Below are 24,888 nucleotides of genomic sequence, written 5' to 3' on the forward strand. Positions count from 1 at the left end.
CATGTCCGCATGTCCTTTCTGCAAAAAAAATTAACATGTCCTATTCTTGTCTGTTTTGCAGACAACGACAAGCATTGTTATAATAGATCCACAAAAAAAATGGATGCAACACAGATGTCATACGGATGCCATCCAATTTTTTATTTTTTTTGCAGATCCGTGTTTTGCGGACCACAAAATACATGCGGTCGTGTGCGTGAGTCCTAACAGTGAGAGAAGAGAAGGAGAAAGCTGACAAAGCAGAGCTCAGATTTCATGTAAGATTCAGCAGCATCAGCAGCTAGGTGAAAGATTTCCACACACACTGCAGAAGCAAAATGGTAGAATATTTTTAATGAAGGTTATATAGAAAGTTGCTTAATTTTGCATTCAAGAAGCAAATGGGCAATAAAAAATTCAATGCAAAAATGTCCATAGTCTTTAAGTCCTACTTGTCAAGTATAAGTACAACTAAGGACAAAACACATATTGGTTATCCCTACTCTTGATTCATTATTTGTGAACATCCACCATTGAACACTATTTTATTTTTAAATTTAAAAACCTATTTTCTAACATATTTTAAATGACTGGCTCTAGAAGTAGCAATGTCTAAAAATGTATATAGCTCGCCCCGAAATATCTATCACAAATAATATATCCAAAGAAAAGGCAGCACTCCATTGGAGTGCTGCCTTTTCTTTGGATATACTATACTTAAAGAAAGGTTGTCCACCTTTCCATAGGATTTGCACCCGAACCTATTTGTCACTGTGCTGCTGTTATTTTTTTGTTTTTTATTTTTTTATCACAAATAATAGTTATATCAATATATCACAATAGAAATCATAATAGAAATCATAGAACAATAATACATAGACCAATAATACAATACAATAAAACCTAAGACCAATGTGATCTTGGTCTCGTAACAATTGCCTCAACTATAAGCCAATCAGATTTATCTGAATCTTTTCTAACATATTTGGTCATATATGCTGAGAGCTCTGCTTACTCCTATAATAAGCTCCAAACCCACTGCAATTAGAAAGAATTTAATAATAGTGATGAGCGGCAGGGGCAATATTCGAATTCGCAATATTTCGCAAATATTTGGGCGAATATTCGCCATATATTCAAGAATTCGCGAATTTATGATCTCCAGGCATTATTTTCTTGATTGCGAAAATTCGCATGAACTGGTATTTAAAAAAAAATCGAATATTCGTGATTACGAATATATTTTGCGATATTCTAAATATTTGCGAATTCTTGAAGTGCCGATATTCGCGATAAAAATTAGCATTTCGAATATTCGTGATCAACACTATTTAATAATACATTTCTGACTGCTTCCTTGTGGCAGCACCATGATTCTAATGAGAAACCCCCCATTTTCCTTTAAGAATATCATTGTAGAAGACAATTTGTATGCTTTTTCAAATTCTAGAAACCTTGTGTTCTGTAGAACTGAGTATTGAACAAGATCAACTTACCTTGTAAGCTGGTGACACCTTAATGAAAATTGTTGTTTTTCTATCCCAAATCAGAAGAATTCCATTGCTTGCTTCAATGACCCTGTAAATCCCCACTTCCCGGGTCAGGTATGTCACATGCTTCACACCTTCACCTGTTGTTTCCTCTATGTGCTTGTCTGCTAACTTCAGTACAGTTTTCTGAAAGTTGTCAGAATATAACCAAAGGGATAAATTTTACTTTCTACTTGTACACAGTTTATGGCATTATACTATCATGTGGCTCTGATACTGACGTTTTCTGTCTAGATTGCTTCATTTGTTCTTATCAATAATCTCAGGATTACAAAAACATGTCTGCTTTCTGGTAGACACATATCCATAGGATATGTCTGCTAGTTCAGCATGCTCTGTGTAGTTAATAGAGCTGAGCTGCTATAGCGTACCACAAACAACCTGTGCAGAGATATCAACTGTTTTTGAAAGAAAGCGGCCTTGTTTTTCTAAACCTGGACAAGCTGTGGCTTACCACCGCCATGTCTCCTTAGCTATAAAAAGGGTCAGGACCACTAGTACAAAGTAACAGTTCTTCAATGTTGAGCAGATATGTTCTGTAAAAGCCATAAAGTAAAAATACAAGTGTAGTAATGGTGAAATACAGATGATCGGTGGGGATGCTAGGTTTAAGACCCTAACTGATCAGATATTGATGACCCTTCCTGAGGATAGGTCATCAATATACCGTAGGAGTCTCTTTAATAATATAATGTAACATTCATGAACAATCTGGATATAAAATACATACTCCTAGGAAGACTTTTATAGACTTGGAACAAGTAACGCCGGTGGTGCCACATGGGATGTTCTCTATGATGATGCTGAAGTTGCCTTCAGAATGGTTAGGCCCACAGTAATCCTGCAATGACATAATTTACATTATTGATGACAGTGAGATGGCAAACACTTCACATCAAAATATTTCTACCTTTAAACAAATATTTTGAACTCAGTAACTCAGTAACCAGTCACCCCCATCCCCAAAAACACACAGTTACTACAGAGAGAGAGAGAGAGCAGGGTCCCACCACTTTACATGAACTTTTTTGCCAATTCAGTATTCACTTACATGCCCTATATGGAGAGCAGAGTGGTATATAGATTTTAATGCTTCATTCACACGTCAGTGTTTTGGTCAGTGATTTCCATCAGTGATTTTGAGCCAAAACCAAGTGCAGCTCTAAACACAGAACAGGTGCAGATCTTCCCTTAAACCTTATCTCTGTAGAGGCTCCAATCCTAGTTTTGGCTCACCATCACTGGTGGAAATCACTGACCAAAAAAACTGAGTGAACTGAGTAAATGAGGCTTAACTGTCCAGTTTCAAAAGGGATGGGTCTAAATTGGGTTCTTCTCTCCAGGGGTCTGTATAGTTATATATAGCGACTTTCCTTTTAAAAACAATGTGGAGGTTTTAGGGCATGGACATTTGTTGGGACTTTTCACAGTTTTAAGGTGCCATCACTACATTTAAGAAAAGCGGGTAAGGCTTGGTGGAAACTGGCATAAATTAGAGCTATGAGCTGGCATAGATATGTTTTTCTGGCACACGGACACATTTATAAAGAGGCTTGCACCAGTTAATAAACTTGGCCCATCATGCTCCAGTGTACTTATTGAGCAAAGGGGTTGCCTGATAGGCTTGAGCGAATCGACCTTTGGATAATGGTTCTTAAGTCGATTCATTTAAATACTTAGATTTTAATTCTGTTTCCGTACAGCATTAAAATGTTCTAGTCCAAAGTCGCACAAGACTTCAGTGAATTACTGCTGTATTAATAACAATCCGAAGTGGGCCTTATTACTGGCTGGTACCTCGGTACTACAGCACACTTCAGATTGCTATTTTAAATTGTTTTTAAAGACGCAGATATTGATACAGTAGTAATTCACCAAAGTCTTGCACAACATCGGGGGAGAAGAACTTTGGCTCCATGGAGCCAATACATTTTAATGCTATACAGAAACAGCATTAAAATCTAGGTATTTAAACAAATTGACTTCGGATCTATGATCCGAAGGTCGATTTGCTGAAGCCTATTGCCTGAGACCTTTTAAAAACTTGTACAAGCCCCGCAATAGCGTAAAATAAAAAAAGTTATCTTATACTCATCCCTTATCTCCAGCAGCATTTTGTGCAGTCTAACACTGCAGAAAGTGATTGGCTGCAGTGGTCACATGTGATGTTTAGTTGTATGAAATGTTACTGCTCAGTGTTGGACTGAGATTGCTTGGCCCAGCAGAAGAAATTACTTTTGGGACCCAAACGGCTGTTGCAAAACTACAACTCCTAGCATGCCCAGACTGCCTACAGATATCAGCCTACACCAGAGCATGGTGGAAATAGTAGCTGGAGAGCCACAGGTTGGCCAGCCCTGCTCTATCAATCATCAATAATAAATAATGTCTAATAGGTTTTAAAACAAAGAAACAGACCCCAGTAGCAAGTGACCAGCTCAAATGAAGCTCCAAATGGGATTTCTCTCATGGACCAATGGGGCCCAGTATTGCATCAGAGCTAGGGCCATCTGGGACATCCTCTGGTACTCTGGTGCACCGGTCCACCTCTGTTACTGCTGCAGCCAATCCCCTTCCTTGGTGTTAGACCAATGATGACAGTGATTGGCTGCAGTGGTCATGTGCCATATAAAGACACGTCTCCGCTGCAGTTTGTAAACAAGTTGCGGCAGGAGGGCCAGGCTGGCGACACGGACAACACTAATAGATTTTTTATTTTAGGCTATTGCAGGGCTTGTCCAAGATCTTTTATTATCTCAGATATTCCTTTGAGATTTACATATAAAACGCCAGTTTCAATTAATTGTCCCCAAAGTGTTGTGATTAATTACATACATTTCTTTTATTTTTATTTTTTTATTAATGGTTAACGTATCTTTTTTTAGCCCTTATAGTTACAGATGACTCTTTTCATGCTTTGACAACAGCAGTTCAGATCTCGCATACCTTTAGTCTACTCCATTCTTCCATACATAACTACATGCACACATATTTTGAGACTGAGTTATGCTTTAATTTCCAGGAAAAAAGGTATTAAGGGTACTTTCACACTTGCGTTGTGAAGATCCGGCAGGCAGTTCCGTCGCCTGCGGATCCGTCTAACAAATGCATTGAAACACCGGATCCGTCTCTCCTGTTGTCATCCGGAAAAACAGATACGGTATTTTTGCTTTTTTTGCATTTTTAAAGGTTTGCGCGTGCGCAGACCGGAAGACCAGATCCGTCAATGCGGCAATTTTAATGCCGGATCCGGCACTAATACATTTCAATGGAAATTTATGTCAGATCCAGTATTCTGGCAAGTGTTCTGGAATTTTGGACTGAGAAAATACCGCAGCATGCTACGGTATTTTCTCCGGCCAAATACCGTAAGAGTGACTGAACTGATGCATCCTGATCCATACTGAATGGATTGCTTTCCATTCAGAATGCATTAGGATTAAACTGATCACTTTTTTTCCAGTATTGAGCTCCTGTGACGGAACTCAAAATCGGAAAAGAATAACGCTAGTGTGAAAGTACCCTAAAAAAAAATCTATTTTAAATATCTATACTATATACAACCCCACCTTCAGCTAGTAAGGCTCTCCATTCTAGGATTATGGTTGGAATTTTGAATTATCACATACACCTTATATCATGTTAAGGCATAAGAAAAGATCAGTGAATGAGAAATCTCAAAATGTCATATTAACGAAGTGCAAAATAATATGTGAACAAATAGTAAAGAGAAATGAGCAAATAGTAGAGAAAGTATAGCAGCAGATAGTTGCTATGTATAGTTACATGTGAATTGCTTTGCTTACCTGGGCAGCAACAAATTCACAATTTCCATCGAAGTCATAAAATTTTTCGTCAAATGTGATATAATGACCATTTCCATAGATTATACATGTTCCATAGCAGATAGCATTAGTACACGTCCATCTTCCTCTCTGACATGAGCTATAACAGTTAACAAAATCCAATTAGATTTTCCGATTTTTTTTTTTACTATATTAGGTATAAATCCATGAATAATCTATTAACCACAGTCTCAGTTTTAAGAATAAGGTAAAGCGTTTAGCCGATCCTCATAGATCTGGATTTTCCAGTTCTCTGCAATTAGTTGTTATTTCCAGGGGCCACTTTTGTCCAGACATTTCTCTTGAAACTGAGTGAACATTCATTCATGCCATGGACAGGTCAAGTCCACCACAGTGGCAGCTTCTCTTACAAGGCACTCTCTCTTTCAGCTCATAGAGGTGGGATCCGATCAGGACACTACACTCTATAATGTCCATATGCCCTTGTAGGGTTGTCTTCATGAGAAAGCTATTCGCTTAAAGAGACCCTCTTGCTCCAAATAAAAAATTAACATTAGATGGGGAACAGGGAGTACAGTAACCTGGTGCCCTCATTTTCACCTGTTGAACCACGGATCTGCCAATTCACCTGTCCCACCTCTACCACCTAAGATGACCACCACGCTTCTCAGACTACCAGATGCACAGTTCCTTCTGCTTTCAGATTGGCCAGTGCTGCCCACGTAAGCAGTGCTGACCTATCCAAGAACAGTTTTTTAGACTACCAATGCACAGTGTACATTGCGTAGTCTGGGAAGTGGTGGCAGAAGAGGCACTATCTTCAGAACCCCATAGAAAGGAATGGAGAGATCCAAGTATATACACCCACATCTCCATTCATGTTAGTTGCAAATCAGGGCACCATTTTTAAGATAGGAGAAAGTCCCAGAGGTGGGATTTGAAGCTACTGGACTTCTATGGCATATGCTGTGGATATGTCATAAATATCCAGTCAGGAGTACCCATTTTAAGGCCCAAGGGAAGAAAGTTGGGTCTTTACTGCAAGCAAAAGTGTAATAGTGGCAGATATGATTGATATTTTGTCTTCTAACAGAAGACAATTTGCCAATGTCTGTTTACCACACTGGTGGGGTTCTTACCAACACCTCTTAGGCTACTACTCTGAAAGGCTGGCCTACTTGTTCACCACTCGACAACAAATGACCTTGTTACAAGTGATTTAAATGGTCGCCTCACAACAGAGGATCATCAACCTATCATTGTTCCAATTAACCTCTTCCAGATCTTCTTCTTCCCTTCCTACGCCAGTTCTTCTTTTCTCGCTTAATATTTTTGTATCATGTTCAAAAAAAAAAAGTTTTTTTGAAACTCCATAAGCAAAGCACTGGGACAGATTTCTATTTCAACTCTGAATCCCCCGAAAGTTATCAGTATATGTAGTTCATGGATAACATTGTTCATAGGAACAGTTAGGAAATATTAAATCACATACTAAAGTAAAATAAAAGATGAAGCTATTCAAACGAATGAATTCAAGAGAGAGAGCGTTATGCAAATGCTAAGAATTTTCAAACTGTCCAGTTTATCTATAATGAAACCCTTTGGATCACTTATAAATTTATATTTAAAGTTAGATTAGTTTGTTCATTAAAACGCTATGTTACCATGTATTGCAGTCTACTTTCACTTTGGATCCATGGGGATAAATGTCTTCATTATGGACACAAGGACACCTGTCTTCAGGGACGCAGCCTCCAGCTCCATCATCTAGAAGTCCATTGGGGCAAACACATCCTGAGATACACTCTGTCTGGAACTATATAAGAAAAAAGTAATTGTACAGTCCCTGCTTTACTATAAAATATAATAATAGTAATAATAGAGAGAGACTCAACATACGTATTCAACTCCCAGAGTCTTGCAGCTTCTATGTACTGTAGATCGTGAAACCCCTGAGTTGGCCTTGTTACAGTCAAAGTAGACTTTTCCAGCAGGACAAGCTGTGAAGAGACATTGGACGAGTCTGTATTATACTATGTATAAAGTATATCTATAATGTATTACTAACATTATTTGTATGAGAGTAGAAACAAACCAGGTTCTCTTTAAAGGCTCACAACAATCTCAATTTGTTATTAGTTGCATTAACATTATAATATAGAAAAAAAAAAAGAACAATGCAATATTTCCTTACTTTCATTGACTTGTGTGATGCAGAGAAGTTTCCCATGATGGCAGGAGCTGGTTTAAAAAAAATAGCAGAATATGTTGTTAATAACTTCATGTTGTGTCATTTTGTGCAAATACATTGACCTAAAATATATATGGAGTCATGCTTATACATTACTTGTAATTAATCTATTGCAGTTTCTCTGTGGGAAGCACAGAATAGCCAGAGGAAAACTAATGCCAGAATAGATCCTATGGTTGTCTATGAGATAGTTTCTAATCTGTAACGTAGTTTTGACATCGATCGGATGCTTTATAGTGCCAGACCAAAAAACCTAGTATGCAGTTTTTGGGCTATGGCTACAGGACTGGTGCTCATGCATATATTGTACATCAATCATGTCCGGCACTCGCATGAAGCCATTGGTCAGAAACACCTGATATATGTACACCCAGCCTAAGGCTTCATGTACATGGCCATAACCATATTTTGATCCACAAAAAAAAAGATTTGCAAGATATGGATACTTTCCATGTGTATTTCACATTTTCCTCACTCCCATCAATGAAAAGGACTATTCTTGTCCACAATATGGACCAGATTAGGACATATTCTATAATTTGAAGAGTGGCCACATGGATCCACAAAAAATACATGCGTGCATAGCCTCCTAGAAATGAATTGATTAGTGTTCTATCCACAAAAAAGATGGTCATGTGTACGGAACTTTACTGTGTTGAGCAATTAAAGCTATGTGAATTCACTTACCAGCGCTCCTCGTGCTTGTAGATAACGTCTAATGGCTGAACATATGTGCCTTGGTAATAGCAGGGACATTTAGATACATCTACACAATGGTCCTTCTCATTCAAATACTGTCCGTCTGGACACCCACAGCCATCTACTGGTGTAAAGACAGTGTGACAAGACTTCTCGCCCTCTGCCAGGGATTGGCAGGTCGGTTGGCATGTAGTCAAGTTGTACAGATAAACTTGGGTAGATGGGCAAGAATAAATGTCCTTGTCTGTAGAGAACAAAACATGAAACAAGATATTAATGTTTTTGAATTTTAGACTTTGAATTTTCCCAAGAAATCCACTTAAGGAGAGTCTGACATTTCTGTTTTAGTAAATACTTGTCATAGATTAACAATGCCGAAACAGCTTTTCTCATAACTCTACGCTGTGCCATTCTTCTGCCATTCCTCGTGGATATTAACAACTGGGTGCTACCAGTTTGGAAGGGTGTCCTTACATAGGTTGACATTGTCCAATTAGTACCAACAGTGCCAGACTGAGTAGGGACCACACCAAACTGGTACCACTTGCTTGTCAGTTTATTCAAAATTTGCAGGAGACATAAAAAGGAATAGCACAATGCAGAGCTCAAGAGAAAGCTGCTCCAGAATTGAGGAATACAAGTTTTTTATTAAAATGCATATGTCAGGAAAGATGGCAGGTCCACTTTACTTTAATTCTGGCTTATACTAAAGTCTCAAGTCAATTTATAATAGAAATATAAAGGAATAACAAAAATTGCATGAAATAATTTATAATTTCTTCTACTGCAGGACACTGTATGCGTAAATACTACTGTTAAACAAATCTCTAAAATAAGCCGTTTTTAAGGTCATTATGCTCCTATAGAGAATGTAGAAAGGGAAGGCCCCATTTCACCATAGTGTCATTATACTTCCTCGTGGGTGTCAACTTTTAAAATGCTCCCGCCCTATACATTCATTGACACATACCCAAACAAGGGTAGAATAAAAAGGCACAAAAGGTAGTGGCATTGTGAGCCAATATAAGAAAGGGGCCTCATTTTGGATCCCCTATCCTCTAGCATTTCTATATCATTAGCCGATTAAGCTGTTCTTACCACAGATCCCTTTCTTCCATCCCCAGAGAATGATCCCTTTTGTGGCACAGGCTCTGACGTAGGAGGAGAGAGCTGCACACATACAGTGCTCACTGTCCTTACAGTTACATGAGTCATAGCGACATCTCTGTGGATGAAATATAAGATAAAATTATAGTATAGTATGGTATAGTACAAAGGTGCTTGAGATTGTACGTGCAAAATTGCCACCAACCTTTACATATTCAGTAGGATCTATTGTGGAATGACACTTGGCAAAAGCAGACTTGTCACTTTCCAAGTTAGAGCACCAATATTCTGCGTAATTTTCTGAAAAATACAGGAATTAGGAAATTTAAATACCAGATTAGTTGAAGAAAATTCAAGAAAATCATATATGACTACAGAAAACCAAGAACCGGCACGCTGCTCTTATTTAATAGGTTGGGAATTATACGTTTCAGGGCTAGATCGGCCTATCTATCAGATTCAAACCAAGAAAGTGATCTATATATACTGTAATCCTTGGAAATATGGCTATGTTCACAATATCTTCATTGCTTTCATTAATAAAAGCTGGATCAGCTTTAAATAGACCTCTATGTATCCATTCCTGACAGACTATTACTACTATGATGGTCTTTCCTATGTTCACTACTGACTGGTATCTACAGTATAGTGTTGTCTTTTTTACTATGCTTTGTATCACTGTCTTTATTATAGTAGATTTTTTTTAGTAAAACAACTTTATCTTTTAGATATAAATATAGTGAAATATATTCTTACTGTTCTCAATGCTGAGGCTGCACGGATCCTCCAACCAGTCAGATATGTCATGGCAACTGGCCTGGGCCTTCCACGTGTTGACAAAGGCTGATGCTGTGGCTTCCACAAGACCTCCAGATGTTTTAAAGTCATCTCCTTCCTTAGAGTTAAAGTCTCCACAAAGACCTAAACAAGACAATGAATTGTTATGACCATTTGGAATATTGTTAATAACAAATATAGTGAAACTGGAAATATAAATGGGCTACATTCTACCAGTTCTTATATGATCCAAATATGAAGAACCCATGGTGCTGCTGCAAAACTCTCTTCAACCCAGATGTGTAAGTTTCCATCCAGACGGAGACTGGAGATATCAGTGGAGCTCAGTGTCACAAAGAAAGTCTTTAGATTACATGCAGTAGAAGACAGATTTGGCACTCACCCATCCAAAGTAGAGTTTTTTCACACATCATGGTACACAGGAGGTGGACAGGAAAGGCGTTTTCTGTCCACATCCCGTCTACCATGGCATCTGAATAAACTCCATTTTCGATGGGTGAGTGCCACGTCCTTTTACTGCAAGTTCTTATATTATACCATGTCTACTTGATACTTTGGAGATCCAAATTAAAACAGGCTGCTAGAATTATTTAAAAAAAAATTCTTGGGATTTTTTTCCCTCAAGGTATTCTATATGCTAAAAGGGTTTTCTAGCTTTTTAGAAGCTAGAAATTGGAGTTGGAACTACACTGCTCTGTCCACTGTATGGTGCTTGGAGTTGGTTACTGCAGCACTGCTCCCAAGCATTTCACTTTGCTGCAGTAACCAGCTTCGATCAGTGGGGTGTTGGTGATCAGACAGTCATGGCCTATTCTAAGGACAATGCCACCATTTTTAAAAATCTGGACAGCACTGAGAGAGTTGGGGGATATACAGAGAACTTTGATCGAATTTCTTACAAACTGTGGAGTTTTTTTGGTTAAAATTATTTTTTGCGATTGGGTTTTATTGAAATGTTCAACAGTTTATTCGCATACAATGTATTCTGATACACTTCAGGCTGCTTTTTCCTGTTCTATGCTAAATCCATCAAAATGAACTCTCTGGTGGCCCTCTCTCTGCTCTCCTAAATGTTCATAAAGCTGACACCTTTTTGAAGTATGGTTATTTTATTTGGTTGTAAAAATGTCAGCTTATAATCATGTTCAGGAGAGCAGGGACCTGGACCCAGAGCTACCATCTGAGCCATCAAAGGACTTGTCTGATGGATTCACTGAATAGGACTGAGCAGCCTGCAATGTACGAGAGTACATGCAGGCTGCAGAAGTCAAACAATGGAACATTTTTAATAAGACTCAATTATAAAAATTACTTTTAGAAAAAAATACAAGCAGTTCATAAAAAAAACGCACCCCAAAGGTGTTCATAACTTTTACGATAGTTGTCACAAAACAAGTTATTTCACATTGTGCTTCTATATAATCGCATCTTTAGAAAACCCAATAGACAACAAGTTCTAAATTTGTGATGCGATAACATGATAGAGGTAGTATATATGATTTAGTTCTTAACTAGCTTGCCCTTTTTGCAAGTTATTCATATTGCTAAATACAAATATGAAGCAGAGTCTTTATAACCTTTAGAACTTATCATATTTCTGCATGCATTTTTTTTTTATTAAAGGGGTCAAATGTATTTTCTATCATGGTCATTTCTGTGGGATTCAATTTGGTGCAAAATGAATCACTTTGCACTCGTTTGTCCTAGCTCAGTCAAGATCATTTTTACCTAGATCCAAAATAAGCATGCTTAAAAAACACCACGCAACAAAAAAAAAATTGGTGTTGGTATAACTGACCTTGCAGTTGTCCTTTGGCGAAATTCTCCATTGTAATGTATAACTGCATTGAGGGAGACAGCTGAATCTGCATTTTGGGGCCATTTATAGCGTCAAGAATGATATAGTTTTCAAACGGCTGCAGGACTGAAAAACTGGCTGTGGAAAAACAGAGACATCCTGATAGTTACCTAGTGACCTAGAAATTGAGATCCCAGCATCAAATCTCCTTCACCCATTCGGAGCCATGGTTTTGTTTATTTTCTGAATATATAATTGCCTAAATTTTATATATATATTTGTGATTTTTACCTGTTAGATGAGGCAAGGTTATTTTAAGCTCATTGAATAGCACTGAGCCATCTGCTTTGATGATCACAACCTAGAGGAATTAAAAGATAGATGAATGGGCTTCTTAGATTAGATTAGTCTTAATTCTTTACTTTATCATTTTCTTAAAAGCCACTACTATTACTATTACCAGTTTATTGGTAATCATACTTACATTGTTCTTGTTGTCTGTCAGGAATACAACAGATTTAAGACAGGTTTCTCTCTCGGAAGAACTACAGGGTGTCAGTTCACCTAATATTACATGTGATTCATTTGAATTGCCCTGTAATGAGGAATAGACCATAAGAAAGTCAATTTTATTTTCATAGATAGATAGATAGAAAAAAGAACTTAAAATAACTATTTCTTGCCTTAGATATCACATAGTAACAGTTCCCATGAAAAGTGTAGGCCTTCTTATCAAAAGTGGTGAAATGTGCTCCACCTTCAATGGCGCAAACTCCTGGGCAGGACTGATCTGTACAACTCCATTTTCCTGCTACACAGTGGCTAAAATGAATATAATATTGGGAAGATACATGAGAGACATGGATTGGTAGATTGCTTAGAGACAGAACGTAGATACATAGGTCTGGCAGAGCCTACAAGCCTCTCCTTTGGCCAGGTTATAACAGGGCTAGAGCAGCAAGCAGAATCTTTGCCCCAGTTGGAGGAAAGCATAGCTACTTGGTTAGAAAACCACTGAGATCATCTGAGAGCCCCTCGTATTCCTGTCCTTACCATTCATTGCAGTCGTTTTCCATGGTTTCTCCGGGCGCATATAAAGTATCTCGATGCTTGCAGTGACACTGGCTGACCGGTACACAGCCCCTGTTGGTATAATCATCCTGTACAGTGCCTGGAAAGAGTCAATAAATATATTTTATTATTCTTTAAAATGTCATTTTACTCTTTCATAAATTTATATATGTGCAATATATGTCTTTGTACTATAGTCTATTCTCCTGCGAATTTGCCACCTATGAGACCCCTAAAAACTGTATAGTTACAGAATCATTACTTGTCCAAATCTCTAAATATCTCACTCTTCCTGTAAATGTCAGAGACGGCCTGCATCCACCACATACTGTCTAGACATTGAACTTCATTAGAAGACAAGACCAGTCCCAGTCTTAACCTCTTGTGTAAGATGCCTCTTGTAACAGTGGCTGTTTTGCACTGCTGTTCCCCTGCTTACCACCGCGGTCCCGTGCTCAGGGGTGATCTGTGGCCAGAGCTTCCCATTCACCACTGCAGCTCTGGGCTCTGTTTGTGTAGGTGCTGTGGTTCTGAGGATCCGCTCCACAGTTTCATCTAAGTCCTGGCCACAGCATGCTTGCTGCTGTTTTTTTGCAGCGCTTCCTTGAGGGCTGGCGCATGTCATTTCCTGGGTTTTATGGGTTAGGTCATGTGACCTCGCTGACCCTCTTGCGCATATAAGTGGCTCAGCCCCCTTCCCAGATGCCTTAGTGTCAAGTTCCTTGTGCTCTGCTAGGTTCCTGATATTCACTTGTACTATTTCGGATCAGCTACAACCCAAAACATACAAGGTTGCTACCGAATATTAGAAAAATCAAAAGTATATGTTTTACAACATTGGAAGGACTATATATGCAATACTAATTTATTTTTACATCATCATCTTTTTGCAAATTATTAGCTACCTGGTTTTACTATTTTATACTATTTTTATATCATTAATCTACTATTGTTTGGGACTATTACCTCATCTATTTTTTCTTTTATCATTATTTATTACCTTTATTGCATCATTTATTATTGAGATTTGTATTACCTGCATTTTATAGAAATACATCTAAATTTTTATAACTCACTATTGCCTGTTTTTATTACAATTAATATGTGACTCTAGAATTAGAGAGTGCCTGCTACTACAGTTCCTTGATATAAAAACTGTAGACAAAAGTGTTATATGCGACTTTTAATAAATTTGGAGCTCATTAGGGCAACACAGACTCAAGAAAAACTGACTTCAGAAATTGTCCTCGTCATAAACTCCGCTTATTTATGTCTCTGCATGGATTTTGGAGCCCTCAAGCAGAAAACGTACAGCCATAAAGATGCTGCATCTTAAGAAATTACATAATCAGCAGAAAAGGTTGAACCCACATAGTGTTAAATTGTTTAGGAGGTACCTAACTGGATGCAGTTGTAAAGGTAGAGACCATGTGCACTTGCTGACTTCACTGTATGCTCAGTGTAGTTTTATTATGTTTGTATAGTACAATAAACCTCTCACTTTATTATTATGGGCAGGAATTTTATATATTATTTCTGCATAACTCACCTTCAGGACAGAAGCAGCCATCCATGTAATGCTCCTCACACAAGCTGTGTATTTCTAGGTGGGAGCACGAGTTCTTGCAAGGCGAGGCACTTTCTTGATAAATCATATTTGCAGGACATTGTTTAACTGGAAAACATATCAATCTCAATTTATATTATGCATGAAACAAGTGAGAGCATCAATCTCTTCTGCGTGAATGCTTTATATTTCATTCATAGTCATTTAAGGCTTATAGAGGAGCTGTCACCTCTAGTGTTGGGCGAGCACGCTCAGCGTTCGGCTCGAGCATCACTATGCTCAGCCAAATATCACGTGTTCTCAAGCGCGATGCTCAAGTCGGTGTATTTAAATCTAATTTAGCCTCTATTTCTGAAAAGTTTCTGGCGGGATTCGAACTCACAACCTTCTACATTACAGGCAAGAATGTTAACCACTACACTATAGAGTTGCATGGCCAGTTACTTAAAAAAATAAAAATAAATTAGACTTCTGCTGTGTCTCATATTTTTTTTTTTTTTTTTTTTTTAGTAACTGGCCATGCAGCTCTATAGTGTAATGGTTAACATTCTTGGCTGTAATGTAAAAGTTTGTGAGTTTGAATCCTGCCAGAAACTTTTCAGAAATACAGGCTAAATTAGATTTAAATACACTGGGTGTCCCCAAGCACTGACCCCATATATGGACATAGCTATATATGGAGTCAGAGCAGGGACTCCTAAGCCGAACTAGAGTCCCGATTCCCTCCCCTTTTCAGAGCAGGGGGTGCCTGGTTTAATGCTCGGGTTCTTCCATTGTGCTCGGGTGCTCTGTAGATCACTCGAGCATCGGGAAATGTTCTACTCGAGCACATGAGCACTTTGGTGCTTGACCAACACTAGTCACCTCTCCTGGCAGTCCTGTTTTAATATGCACTTATGATATAAGAATTTAGGAGAATTCTTTTCTTAGAATGCTGTTTTATGCAGCTCATCTGTTACTGCTAGAAGAAGTGCATGAACAAATTTGGCACAGTCTGGCACTGTCCAGTCAGAGCTAACAACATCAGACTGTGCAGGAGCAAGCTCCTTTCACATTTCCAGGAGAAATAACATCTTCTCAGAATTCCAGATGAGCATGTATGGCCTATATGTCTCCTCACACTGACTAAGGCGCTCTCTCCCCAAGGAGAGATAGTAACCCACAAATCCTGACTTAGGCCTCTCACCCAGTTAAGCCAGTACTCTCTGCTCTGCATTGATGAGGGTAAATCACCCTGAAACAGCTGTCTGCAGATGAGATGCTGGCTTATTTAATATCCAAGTCATGTCTCAAGGGCTAGTTAAAGGGCCGAATATTGACTTATAGTATAGCTGCCTTACATCTGGTGGCATTAGCAGAGCTTGTTAAGAGCTCATTTCCATACCCTCTTCCCAGAATTCCAGAGGAGCATGGCCTATAACTCTTCTCATGCCAGCTAAGGCACTCTCTCTCCAAGAAGAGATAGTACCCCCAAAATCCTACTAGTGGAATGACACACATTTAAAGAAAACATGCTCCAGACTTATTGTTCCACGGGTAATATAATATTTACTAAAACAGTCATGTCAGGAGAGGTGACAGATTTTCTGTAAGTGAGGAGAATTAAAATCCTTACGACAGAAGTTATCAGTTCTCCAGTTTCCCGGACGTCCTCCAGCGTGAGAGCATTGTCGGGAATACTCAGTGATGGTGCTACACAAGCAGAAGGAGTCTTGAGAGTGATCACAGGAGCACATGTCCAGCATGCAGGCCTGGATGTAGTTTTCCAGGTTCAGGAGACTTTCACAGTCTGAGAATGCCTCATGTCTCAGGTGCTGTTCACACACGGAGCGCTAAAGGGTAGAAATATCAATAGTTACACACTTTCTGCAAAGTAACATTTATAAGAGATTTTTTGGTGAAAACAGTGGATCAATATTAGTATTAAACACTCAGACAAGCCCTTTACTTACAAATTGGGAACATTGCGCTGTGTCTGTTTTCTGAGTCTCGTCTTTGTCTGTGCACTCATCATTTGGGTCATGAATGTTTTGCAAATTTCCAAATTGTATTGGGTTCAGTATAATACCTAAAGAGAAGAAAGACACCATGTAGCATACCACTTGCTATTTGGACTGAGAAGTGAGCAACATAACCTGTGTCCTGTTTGCCAATTTGGTTAAACTGGTATTCTTATGAAAGACGATGGCAGTATCTTGTAATATTGGTGATCAGTGTCTAACATTGATGGTATATCCTAGCCAAGCCCACTTTGGCACTCCACTGATACAGCACTGCTCTTTTCTGTGTCCTGTGTTATAACCTTTTTTACTGAATTAGGTTGTCTTCCACTTTCTACAAAGGATCAAGTTGGTCATGGCCAAAGGGGAAAATGCACTAGCTATCGTACTTCTGTTCTAGATATCAGTATTGTATGGTCAATCTCCTGGGAATTGTGATAACCCACGCACATCTATTGTTAACATTACTACTAATTGTGTAACTAATAAGCAAATGCTAAACCATGACTCCTCCAGCTTTATTTTGTGCCAGACCAATCCTTACATCTTTACCTCTTCTGTGTAGTAGATCCCTAATTTCCTACATTTCACATTGTGCCCATCCAAGATTAGGGTGCTAAAATTACCAAATTTTTACAGACTACTTACTCCCAGATACAAATTCATTATAAAGAGGGACACCATTGTAATCACCACACAGACCGCAGGTACGGTTATTAAACTTTGGATCCAGTTCCAGCTAAGAAGAAAAGAAGAGAAAACAGTCATCATGAGGAACAATAAATCAAGACTTACTTAACTAAAATAATATCAGAACAAAGTGTTAATTTCTCTATATGAGTTAATGATAGTACAGTTTAGGTTGGGGAAACTTGTACGCCAGTGGAAAATTATATAAAGAAAATGTATATATAAACACAACCAGCTTCCTCAAATCTGCCTAGGAGCTTTATATTTTGCATGAAACTCACCATGACAGCATCTTCTTTATTCCACATGAGGGTCAAGCCCGCCTTTGTGTACAACTTAAAATAAGCATCGTTTTTATGAATCAGGATTCCAAAGCTGTAGTAAGGTGTCTTAGCTCTAAAAAATATAAAGAAACAAAAGAATAAAAATCTCCTTCTCATAGATCTTCAAAAAATTCTCAGAAACATTTTTAGATTGTAGTAAACACAATGACCTTCCTCTAAAGTTAATTGGTTAATTGCTTTGTCAAAGTATGCTTAGAGACCTGATGTGGCACCTATCACATTGACCTGACACAAGTCTATTACGTGCAAAAAGTTTGGTAGGGATCTACTTGTTTGAACTCCCTTTAAATGTTATACTTGCTTGTCTCTTTCCTCACATCTGCATTGATGGGTCATCTAGGACTTTCTAACAATAGACATTCACTTTCTACCTTCTTTTGATCGATGGAAAGAATGAAGTATGCAACACCATGGATTGAGTTACACAAAGGGTTTAAGTGTTGAACTTGAGGGCATCTACTATGGGGTCCCTTTAGTTTAGATGTAAATAGACACTACTTTTTACCTTTAGCCAAGTCAGGATTTCCGTTATGCACACAACTAGATATAATATATAAACTATACAAAGGAAGACGATATTATGTGCAAATGGCTCATAAACTTTGGTGCTCAAAATCAATGAAGAATCATACAATTTAATACATATATTAGTAGTACGTAAACCATTTTAATTTCAGACTTCATAAAGTCATATTAAATTGAACTTCTTATTCCCATGGACATCTCAGGTATAAAAGGATAAAAGAGTATCCTTAGAAATGCCCCTGCTTCCTTAGTATGGACTGGCTTCAATTAAAATGCAGAAATTATTTAGTAAATCAATGTAAAAACGTTCAGATTGATAACCTTAGACCTTCCATGGATTTCCATGACAGTATGACACATTATAGGCTTTATCGATGTAGCCACATCTCTTCAGATCTTCAAATCATTTTAATTTAAAAAAGCTAAAGGGTTAAACCAAATATCCACTTGATGACTAATCCAGTGTGATATGATATTATAAATATTTATAGCTTCTTATTAAATTTTACAATCTGATGAGTCCGACCTCAGCATGCTCACCATATGGTCTAAGATATATATGAGGCTTGGTGTGGTCATGAATAAACTCATTTTAATTGCTTTATAAAATGGACAACACCCAAGGGAACTCCTTATACAAATGTCAGTCTATATACTAGACCTTCAGGACCACAGATGTTCTTCCCAGAAGGCCGTGCTGTCATTTGACAGCTTAGGAAATGCTTTCCTATAGGTAATTTATTACATTTTCAGGAAATACCACAACAGTGTTTAAAGCATAGTGGTCATTGCTAATAGTTAGATATGTATCATTCAGGGAACTATTATATAGTCAGTAAAACTTAACCATGACCATAAAAAGTAATTATAGTCATGGGAGAATTCTATTGCACATAGGCTTCATAGGGGTTATTACTTTATCTATGTACAATATATCTGCAACCACTTTACAAAGATATCCATCTGCAAATTATAGAAATGTGATTTTCTGCCCCAGACCTACATTTTACTACCACCACGCTCCATTGGCTAAAGAATGAGATGGTATCATTACATAAGTAAAAGGCATTCTCTAAAAAATTCTTTACAGTAGGTTGAAGGTAAGCCCATGGTACAGTATAAATAGTGTAATGGGTGAGATTTCATTGTGCATCCAATATCGTAACCCTCCACCAAGATTCTTAACCTTATTGCCCCAGATAAGGCAGCAAGGGGTTGCCCAAGATTTTGATGTTGATGACCTTTCATTAGGATGGGTCATCAATATCAGAACAGCGTGGGTCTGACTGCCGCAACCCTCAACTGAGCTCCAGTAAGATCTGCTGCCTATTCCTAGGCTAGTGACATTATGTTCATTGGTCACGTAGCCTAGTCTCAGCTCAGTCCCTTTCAAATGAAGGGGGCTGAGGTACAATACCAAGCACACCTGATATCCAATGGGTGGCGCTGTGCTTGTTGAACTGTGAGGAGGTGCTCACCAGAGTGCCACAGCCTCCTCACACAGCTGATCGTCAGTGGTCTCAGGTATCGAACACCTGCTGCTTATCTGATATTGGTGACCGCTCCTGAAAATAGGTCGTCAATTCAGAATCTTGGAAAAACCCCTTTAAAAGGTCACAGAGTTTTCAGGAAATGTTTGATATGTCATGAGTGTTCCAAGTTTCTGATCGGTGGGGGTCTAACTGCTGAGACGTCTACCATCCCTAGATTGAAGAGGACCCCTATGTTTTTTATTGAGTCTGTCTTGCTTCTTCTCCTGCAGCGAGAAGAGAAAACTTGATATGCAAGCACTTCTCTCTCCTCCTTCTACTGACCACCACCAATCAAAATTTAAGGATATTCATATAGCTCTAGCAAATGCAATGATAAGGTCTGTCCATCATCTATCCATCCACCCACTTGACAAGGGTAGAGCATGTTTACTCGAAAGGCCATAGGACCCATAAAAATCAGTGGCCCTGCAAAATGCTCAAGTTTGCTAGATGTTGACGCTGATTTTATCTGCCAGTGAATACAGGGAAGATTTAGGGTTACTTTAGAGAATATGTACATTGATGTAAGCAAAAATTATGGATCTTAATTAGGCATCTTAGGCTACTTTCAACTAGCATTAATATCTTCTGGTATTGAGATCCATCATAGGGTCTCAATACCAGAAAAAAAAACACTTCAGTTTTGTCCCTATTAATTGTCAATTGAACAGAACGGAGTGCTCCAAAATGCATTCCGTTCCATTCTCATACCAGAGAGCAAACCACAGCATGCTGCGGTTTGCTTTCCGTCATGGGATGTGGAGCAAGATGGATCCGTCATGACCCACACTGCAAGTCAACAGGGACGGATCCGTTTTCTCTGACACAATCTAACACAATAGAAAACTGATCCGTCCTCCATTGAATTTCAATGGAGTTCATGACAGATCCGTCTTGGCTATGTTAAAGATAATACAACCGGATCCGTTCATAACAGTTGTATTATCAGTAACGGAAGCATTTTTGCTGTGCACTGCCGGAGCCAGCAAAAACGCTAGTGTGAAAATACCCTTAGGGGGTGTTGGATCAGAGCAAACATGTTTTATCCACTGAAATATTATGTCACAGCAATTCTCACCCTATAATTTGTAGGTTTGTATTACAGGAGGGTCAGTTATAGGATATCAATTGCAATGACACTGACAATGCAAGCTCAAAGTAAAATTAACAAAAAAAACCTGTGGTTTACTTTAAATCAAGGAACATGAAAATCAGATATGGTATTTAGATAAAGATAGGTAGACTGTATACTGTGGAGATACATTCATAGAATTCAGTGGAGAAAATGACAATTTACTGTAAGTTACTTTTTCTATCAAGTCTTTGATAGACAAACTTTCTATTACATATTCAGCAAATTAAAGTGTAAGCAGGTAAGTTACGGTAGATTTACCAATAATAGAGTCTCTATTTGAATTATTTGCAAAATCTCGCGAGAAAAATACTAGTGATGAGCGGCAGGGGTCATATTCGAATTCGCGATATTTCGCGAACATTTTGTAGAATATTCGCAAATTCGAAAATTCACATTTTTTTTTTTACTTGAAAAATCGGAAAGGTAATGATTGTGTAATATGCGAATTTTCGTAATTCGAATTTTCGGATTAAAATTTTTATTGCGAATTTTCAACTTACAACTATTAGACAAAGAAGATTATAGCACTATATTAGCTAAATTGCTCTATATTCGATTTTTTTCGAATACTCGCTATATTGCTATAACTTAGTTTTTTCGAATATTCGTAATATTCTAAAACAAGAATATATAGGAATATAGCGAATATTCGAAAAAAACGAATATAGAGCAAAATTCGCAAACACTACTACTCCTAAAGTCAAGTATATTGCAGCCTTCATATTGGCCCACAAGCTAGAAGCAGTGAGGGATCATGTGTACTGATAAAAAAATAAAATAAAAAATCGACATAAATTTATTCGAATATTCGAAATTACGAATATATATAACTATATTCGAAATATTTGCGAATTTTCGAAGTACCTATATTCGCGATAAAAATTCGAAATTCGAATATTCGTGATCAACACTAAAAAAAACATTGATAGGGGTCTGGAATTGAGCATCAGATATCCCGAATAAATTGGACTTGGTGTGAAGTAGTACTCTTTTACTCCTCAGCCTCTGACTTCTGTACTATTATAGATCAGGTTGGCCAATTTTAACAGCCAACTGATTTTAGTGGAGCAAGGACCACAAATATATGTCTCCCAGATTACAACAGTTTATAGAAAAGGGCAAGGAAGATTAGAGTCTCAATTTGAGTGTCTAGTAGTCAACAAACATATCAAGAAAAATACAACTCCTTTAACACAAATTAACTCTAGTTCACAACTTTTTCCTTTCTGAAATTCTATACATTATGCAACTTGTCATGATGACAATTCAATACAATTGTGTGCCACAGAGTAAAAAAAAGGTGAAACATTGAATGTTTTTACATAGGAGCCCATAGGTGACAAATGGCTGATGGTTGGTATCCTTCAGATGCATCCATCAGAACCATTCAGTAAAACTGCATATACATGAAAACATAAATATTTTTTACATAAAATCCAATGGTGGTGAACGTTTAAAGGGTTCCATCCATCAAGGTTTTTTTTTCACGATTGTTTAACATCTCGTGTCTTACATCTCAAGATATGATTTAGAGACCAGTTAAGGAAGAACACATCTGTATAAAGTGTTGCTAAATTTTACCTATAAGTTAGTATTGGGTACAGCAGCTATTTTAAAGGGAACCGGTCAGCATTCAAATGCAGTGCAATCTGCAGCATGTTATAGAGCAGGAGGAGCTGAGCAGATTGATATATAGTTTTGTGGGTAAACATTCGGTAAAAATTGCAATTTATACATTTAAGGTATATTCCTGCTATTTCTGATTTCATTGGTCACGGGGAGGTGTTACCAGTGATTGATAGCATTCCCTGTATATATACACACTTACACAGAGAATGCAGAGATTTAAATGTATAATTTACAAGTTTTACTGAATCTTTCCCCATAAAAAATATATATCAATCTGCCCAGCTCCTCCTGCTCCATAACATGCTGCCTGCAGATTACACTGGATTTTGTGGTGACATGTCCTCTTTAAATACATCTCTGTTCACACCTGCACTATTTCTATCAGGTTTCTGTTGTCATTCTTTTCGGTACAGAAAATGGAAAACGGCTAACCCGGAAAAAAAAGGGATTAAGATCATGCATGCGCTATTAAACAGATTATATAGTAAAAATGGAAGGCATGACAGAGGTGTGAACAGAAGTGGTTCTAAAAATATTAGGTGTCCAAACTGAAAAAAAATCTATAATATTATTTTTTTTAATTATTATTATTATAAAATTATATAAGTTTAATGGACTTACATGGCTCCGTTCACTATCACGATGCTACTTTTCAGCTGAATGATGACATCTTTGATTGCGACGGTGATCTTGTCTATATGGGGGTGACCACTGACCATGGACCGGTGGACATGGACAGAGAACTCCTGATAGGACTCTCCACAGTCTGAGGCCAAATTGTAGCTACAGCTGCCAGGAAACTGGTAGAAATCCCCATCAAAGGTTTTGAAATGATGGTTTCCCCAGGTACTGCAGACGTAGTGACCATGATTACGGATTCGACCTGTTGACAATTGGTCAAGAAGGTTAGAACGAGTCTAAAAACGGTAGAGGAAATTTATCAAAGGAAAGCTGTCTTTGTTTCCCTTAGAAACCAATCAGGTTCTACCTTTAATTTTCCAAAGGAACTTTGAAAAATAAAAGGTGGAATCTGAATGGTTGCTATGGGCAACTAAACCAGTTCTAGTTAGCACCAGTTTTGATACATTTTCCCCACTTAGTATGTAGCAATTAACAAAGCTAGTTCCTCTGTGTAATGTCCCTTCAAATATGTAAGTAAGAATGTTATAACTACACTAGAAAGATCTTCTGTAAGAAAGATCAAATCTCTAATATAGAGTAAAAAACACTCTTTTACGTTACATTAAAAGGCTCTCTTCTTCCATACAGTGGTTTATTGTCCAGGGTTCTCAGCATCTGTAAACTTCCCAGACTCTTATCTATTGACTAAGTTGTTAAACTGTCTACCATGAGAAGTAAAAACCTGTCATTACCATTAGTACATTATTATGGTCTTTCCTGATCACTTGGTCCAAAATGACTCTCTTCTGCCAGACAGTAAACCCAATCATTTTCTACTATGTCAAAATGCACACATGTAACGTAAAAGGGATTTCAGAAACTGTAAGTATTTACCTGTTCTCACATCTATAGCATCAGAGAGGCCCAAAGCCAACCATAGCACCCACAAGCTGGCAGTGTGGTACCCCATTGTATGCCCCAGGGGCGATGCACATTCAGGAGTGTCAGGATCATTCGCACCTTGCTCTTATAGGATTATTTGGTGTCTTAATGACATCACAGCAGGAGGGGCATGGAAATCTTTAATCTTTACAATCGAGGTAAACATTCCTTTTCTTTCTTCATATCAATACATTTGGGAGGGATATTTTAAAAGATATTCATTTCCTTAACTCTGTCACTACAGACCAAGCCTTTGACAAACAAGCTGGTCAATCTAGACTATATATCTCTTGTTGGCTTCATTTTCTTTCAAATAAGGGTCACAATATGGTTTTAACTATGTGTGAATATAACATCGTACATATAATACATGATATTTTAAGAGACAGATAAATAGACAGCAAAAAAAAGAAGGTCCATCGTAACAAAAGACAAGGCAAACACAAAAGAACAGCGCCATTGCCTTCTCAAATAGCTGATCGGCGGAGGTCTCGGGTGTCAGACCCCCACCGATCACATACTCATGACCTATCAAGAGGATAGGTCATCAGTATTTAAATCTCAGGAAACCCCCTAATACATATTCAAAGTTGTACCATGCTAGGTTCATTAAAGCAGGCATTAAAGAGTCCTATTCTACAACCTGTTACTTGATCTAAATGATTACTTCTGATTAATTCTGACATATTAATTGACCTAAATGTAGGAGTCATTAGCCTGTAAAACCTACCTCTACTTCAACCTCATCTCCAGATTTGATGTTCTAGTGCAAAGTTGTGTTTCTTGTTTATTTTCTAGTAATGGACCCTTAAAGGGGTTTTGTACAGATTTTGTCTGATAAATG

General features: G+C 37.9%; 1 protein-coding gene across 1 annotated transcript in view; it reads right to left on the bottom strand.

The window, feature by feature from the left end:
• LOC120980024 (mucin-2-like) overlaps positions 1 to 24,072 on the bottom strand; it is a 112,518-nt gene extending 88,446 nt beyond the window's left edge. The window contains exons 1-22 of the mRNA XM_040408889.1: positions 23,997 to 24,072; positions 23,103 to 23,364; positions 17,598 to 17,712; positions 17,275 to 17,365; positions 16,579 to 16,694; positions 16,242 to 16,458; positions 14,609 to 14,734; positions 13,042 to 13,159; positions 12,672 to 12,810; positions 12,473 to 12,583; positions 12,280 to 12,349; positions 11,989 to 12,126; positions 10,149 to 10,313; positions 9,598 to 9,692; positions 9,384 to 9,510; positions 8,274 to 8,529; positions 7,530 to 7,576; positions 7,235 to 7,335; positions 7,000 to 7,151; positions 5,336 to 5,474; positions 2,260 to 2,370; positions 1,476 to 1,655 (exon numbers count right to left, since the gene is read on the bottom strand). Coding sequence (XP_040264823.1) covers positions 1,476 to 1,655; positions 2,260 to 2,370; positions 5,336 to 5,474; positions 7,000 to 7,151; positions 7,235 to 7,335; positions 7,530 to 7,576; positions 8,274 to 8,529; positions 9,384 to 9,510; positions 9,598 to 9,692; positions 10,149 to 10,313; positions 11,989 to 12,126; positions 12,280 to 12,349; positions 12,473 to 12,583; positions 12,672 to 12,810; positions 13,042 to 13,159; positions 14,609 to 14,734; positions 16,242 to 16,458; positions 16,579 to 16,694; positions 17,275 to 17,365; positions 17,598 to 17,712; positions 23,103 to 23,364; positions 23,997 to 24,072 — 2,952 coding nt within the window. The remainder of the gene's footprint in view (positions 1 to 1,475; positions 1,656 to 2,259; positions 2,371 to 5,335; positions 5,475 to 6,999; positions 7,152 to 7,234; positions 7,336 to 7,529; positions 7,577 to 8,273; positions 8,530 to 9,383; positions 9,511 to 9,597; positions 9,693 to 10,148; positions 10,314 to 11,988; positions 12,127 to 12,279; positions 12,350 to 12,472; positions 12,584 to 12,671; positions 12,811 to 13,041; positions 13,160 to 14,608; positions 14,735 to 16,241; positions 16,459 to 16,578; positions 16,695 to 17,274; positions 17,366 to 17,597; positions 17,713 to 23,102; positions 23,365 to 23,996) is intronic.
• Positions 24,073 to 24,888: the final 816 nt, after the last annotated feature.

Source organism: Bufo bufo, chromosome 10, assembly GCF_905171765.1.
Source record: "Bufo bufo chromosome 10, aBufBuf1.1, whole genome shotgun sequence".
NCBI classification, from domain to species: Eukaryota; Metazoa; Chordata; class Amphibia; order Anura; family Bufonidae; genus Bufo; species Bufo bufo.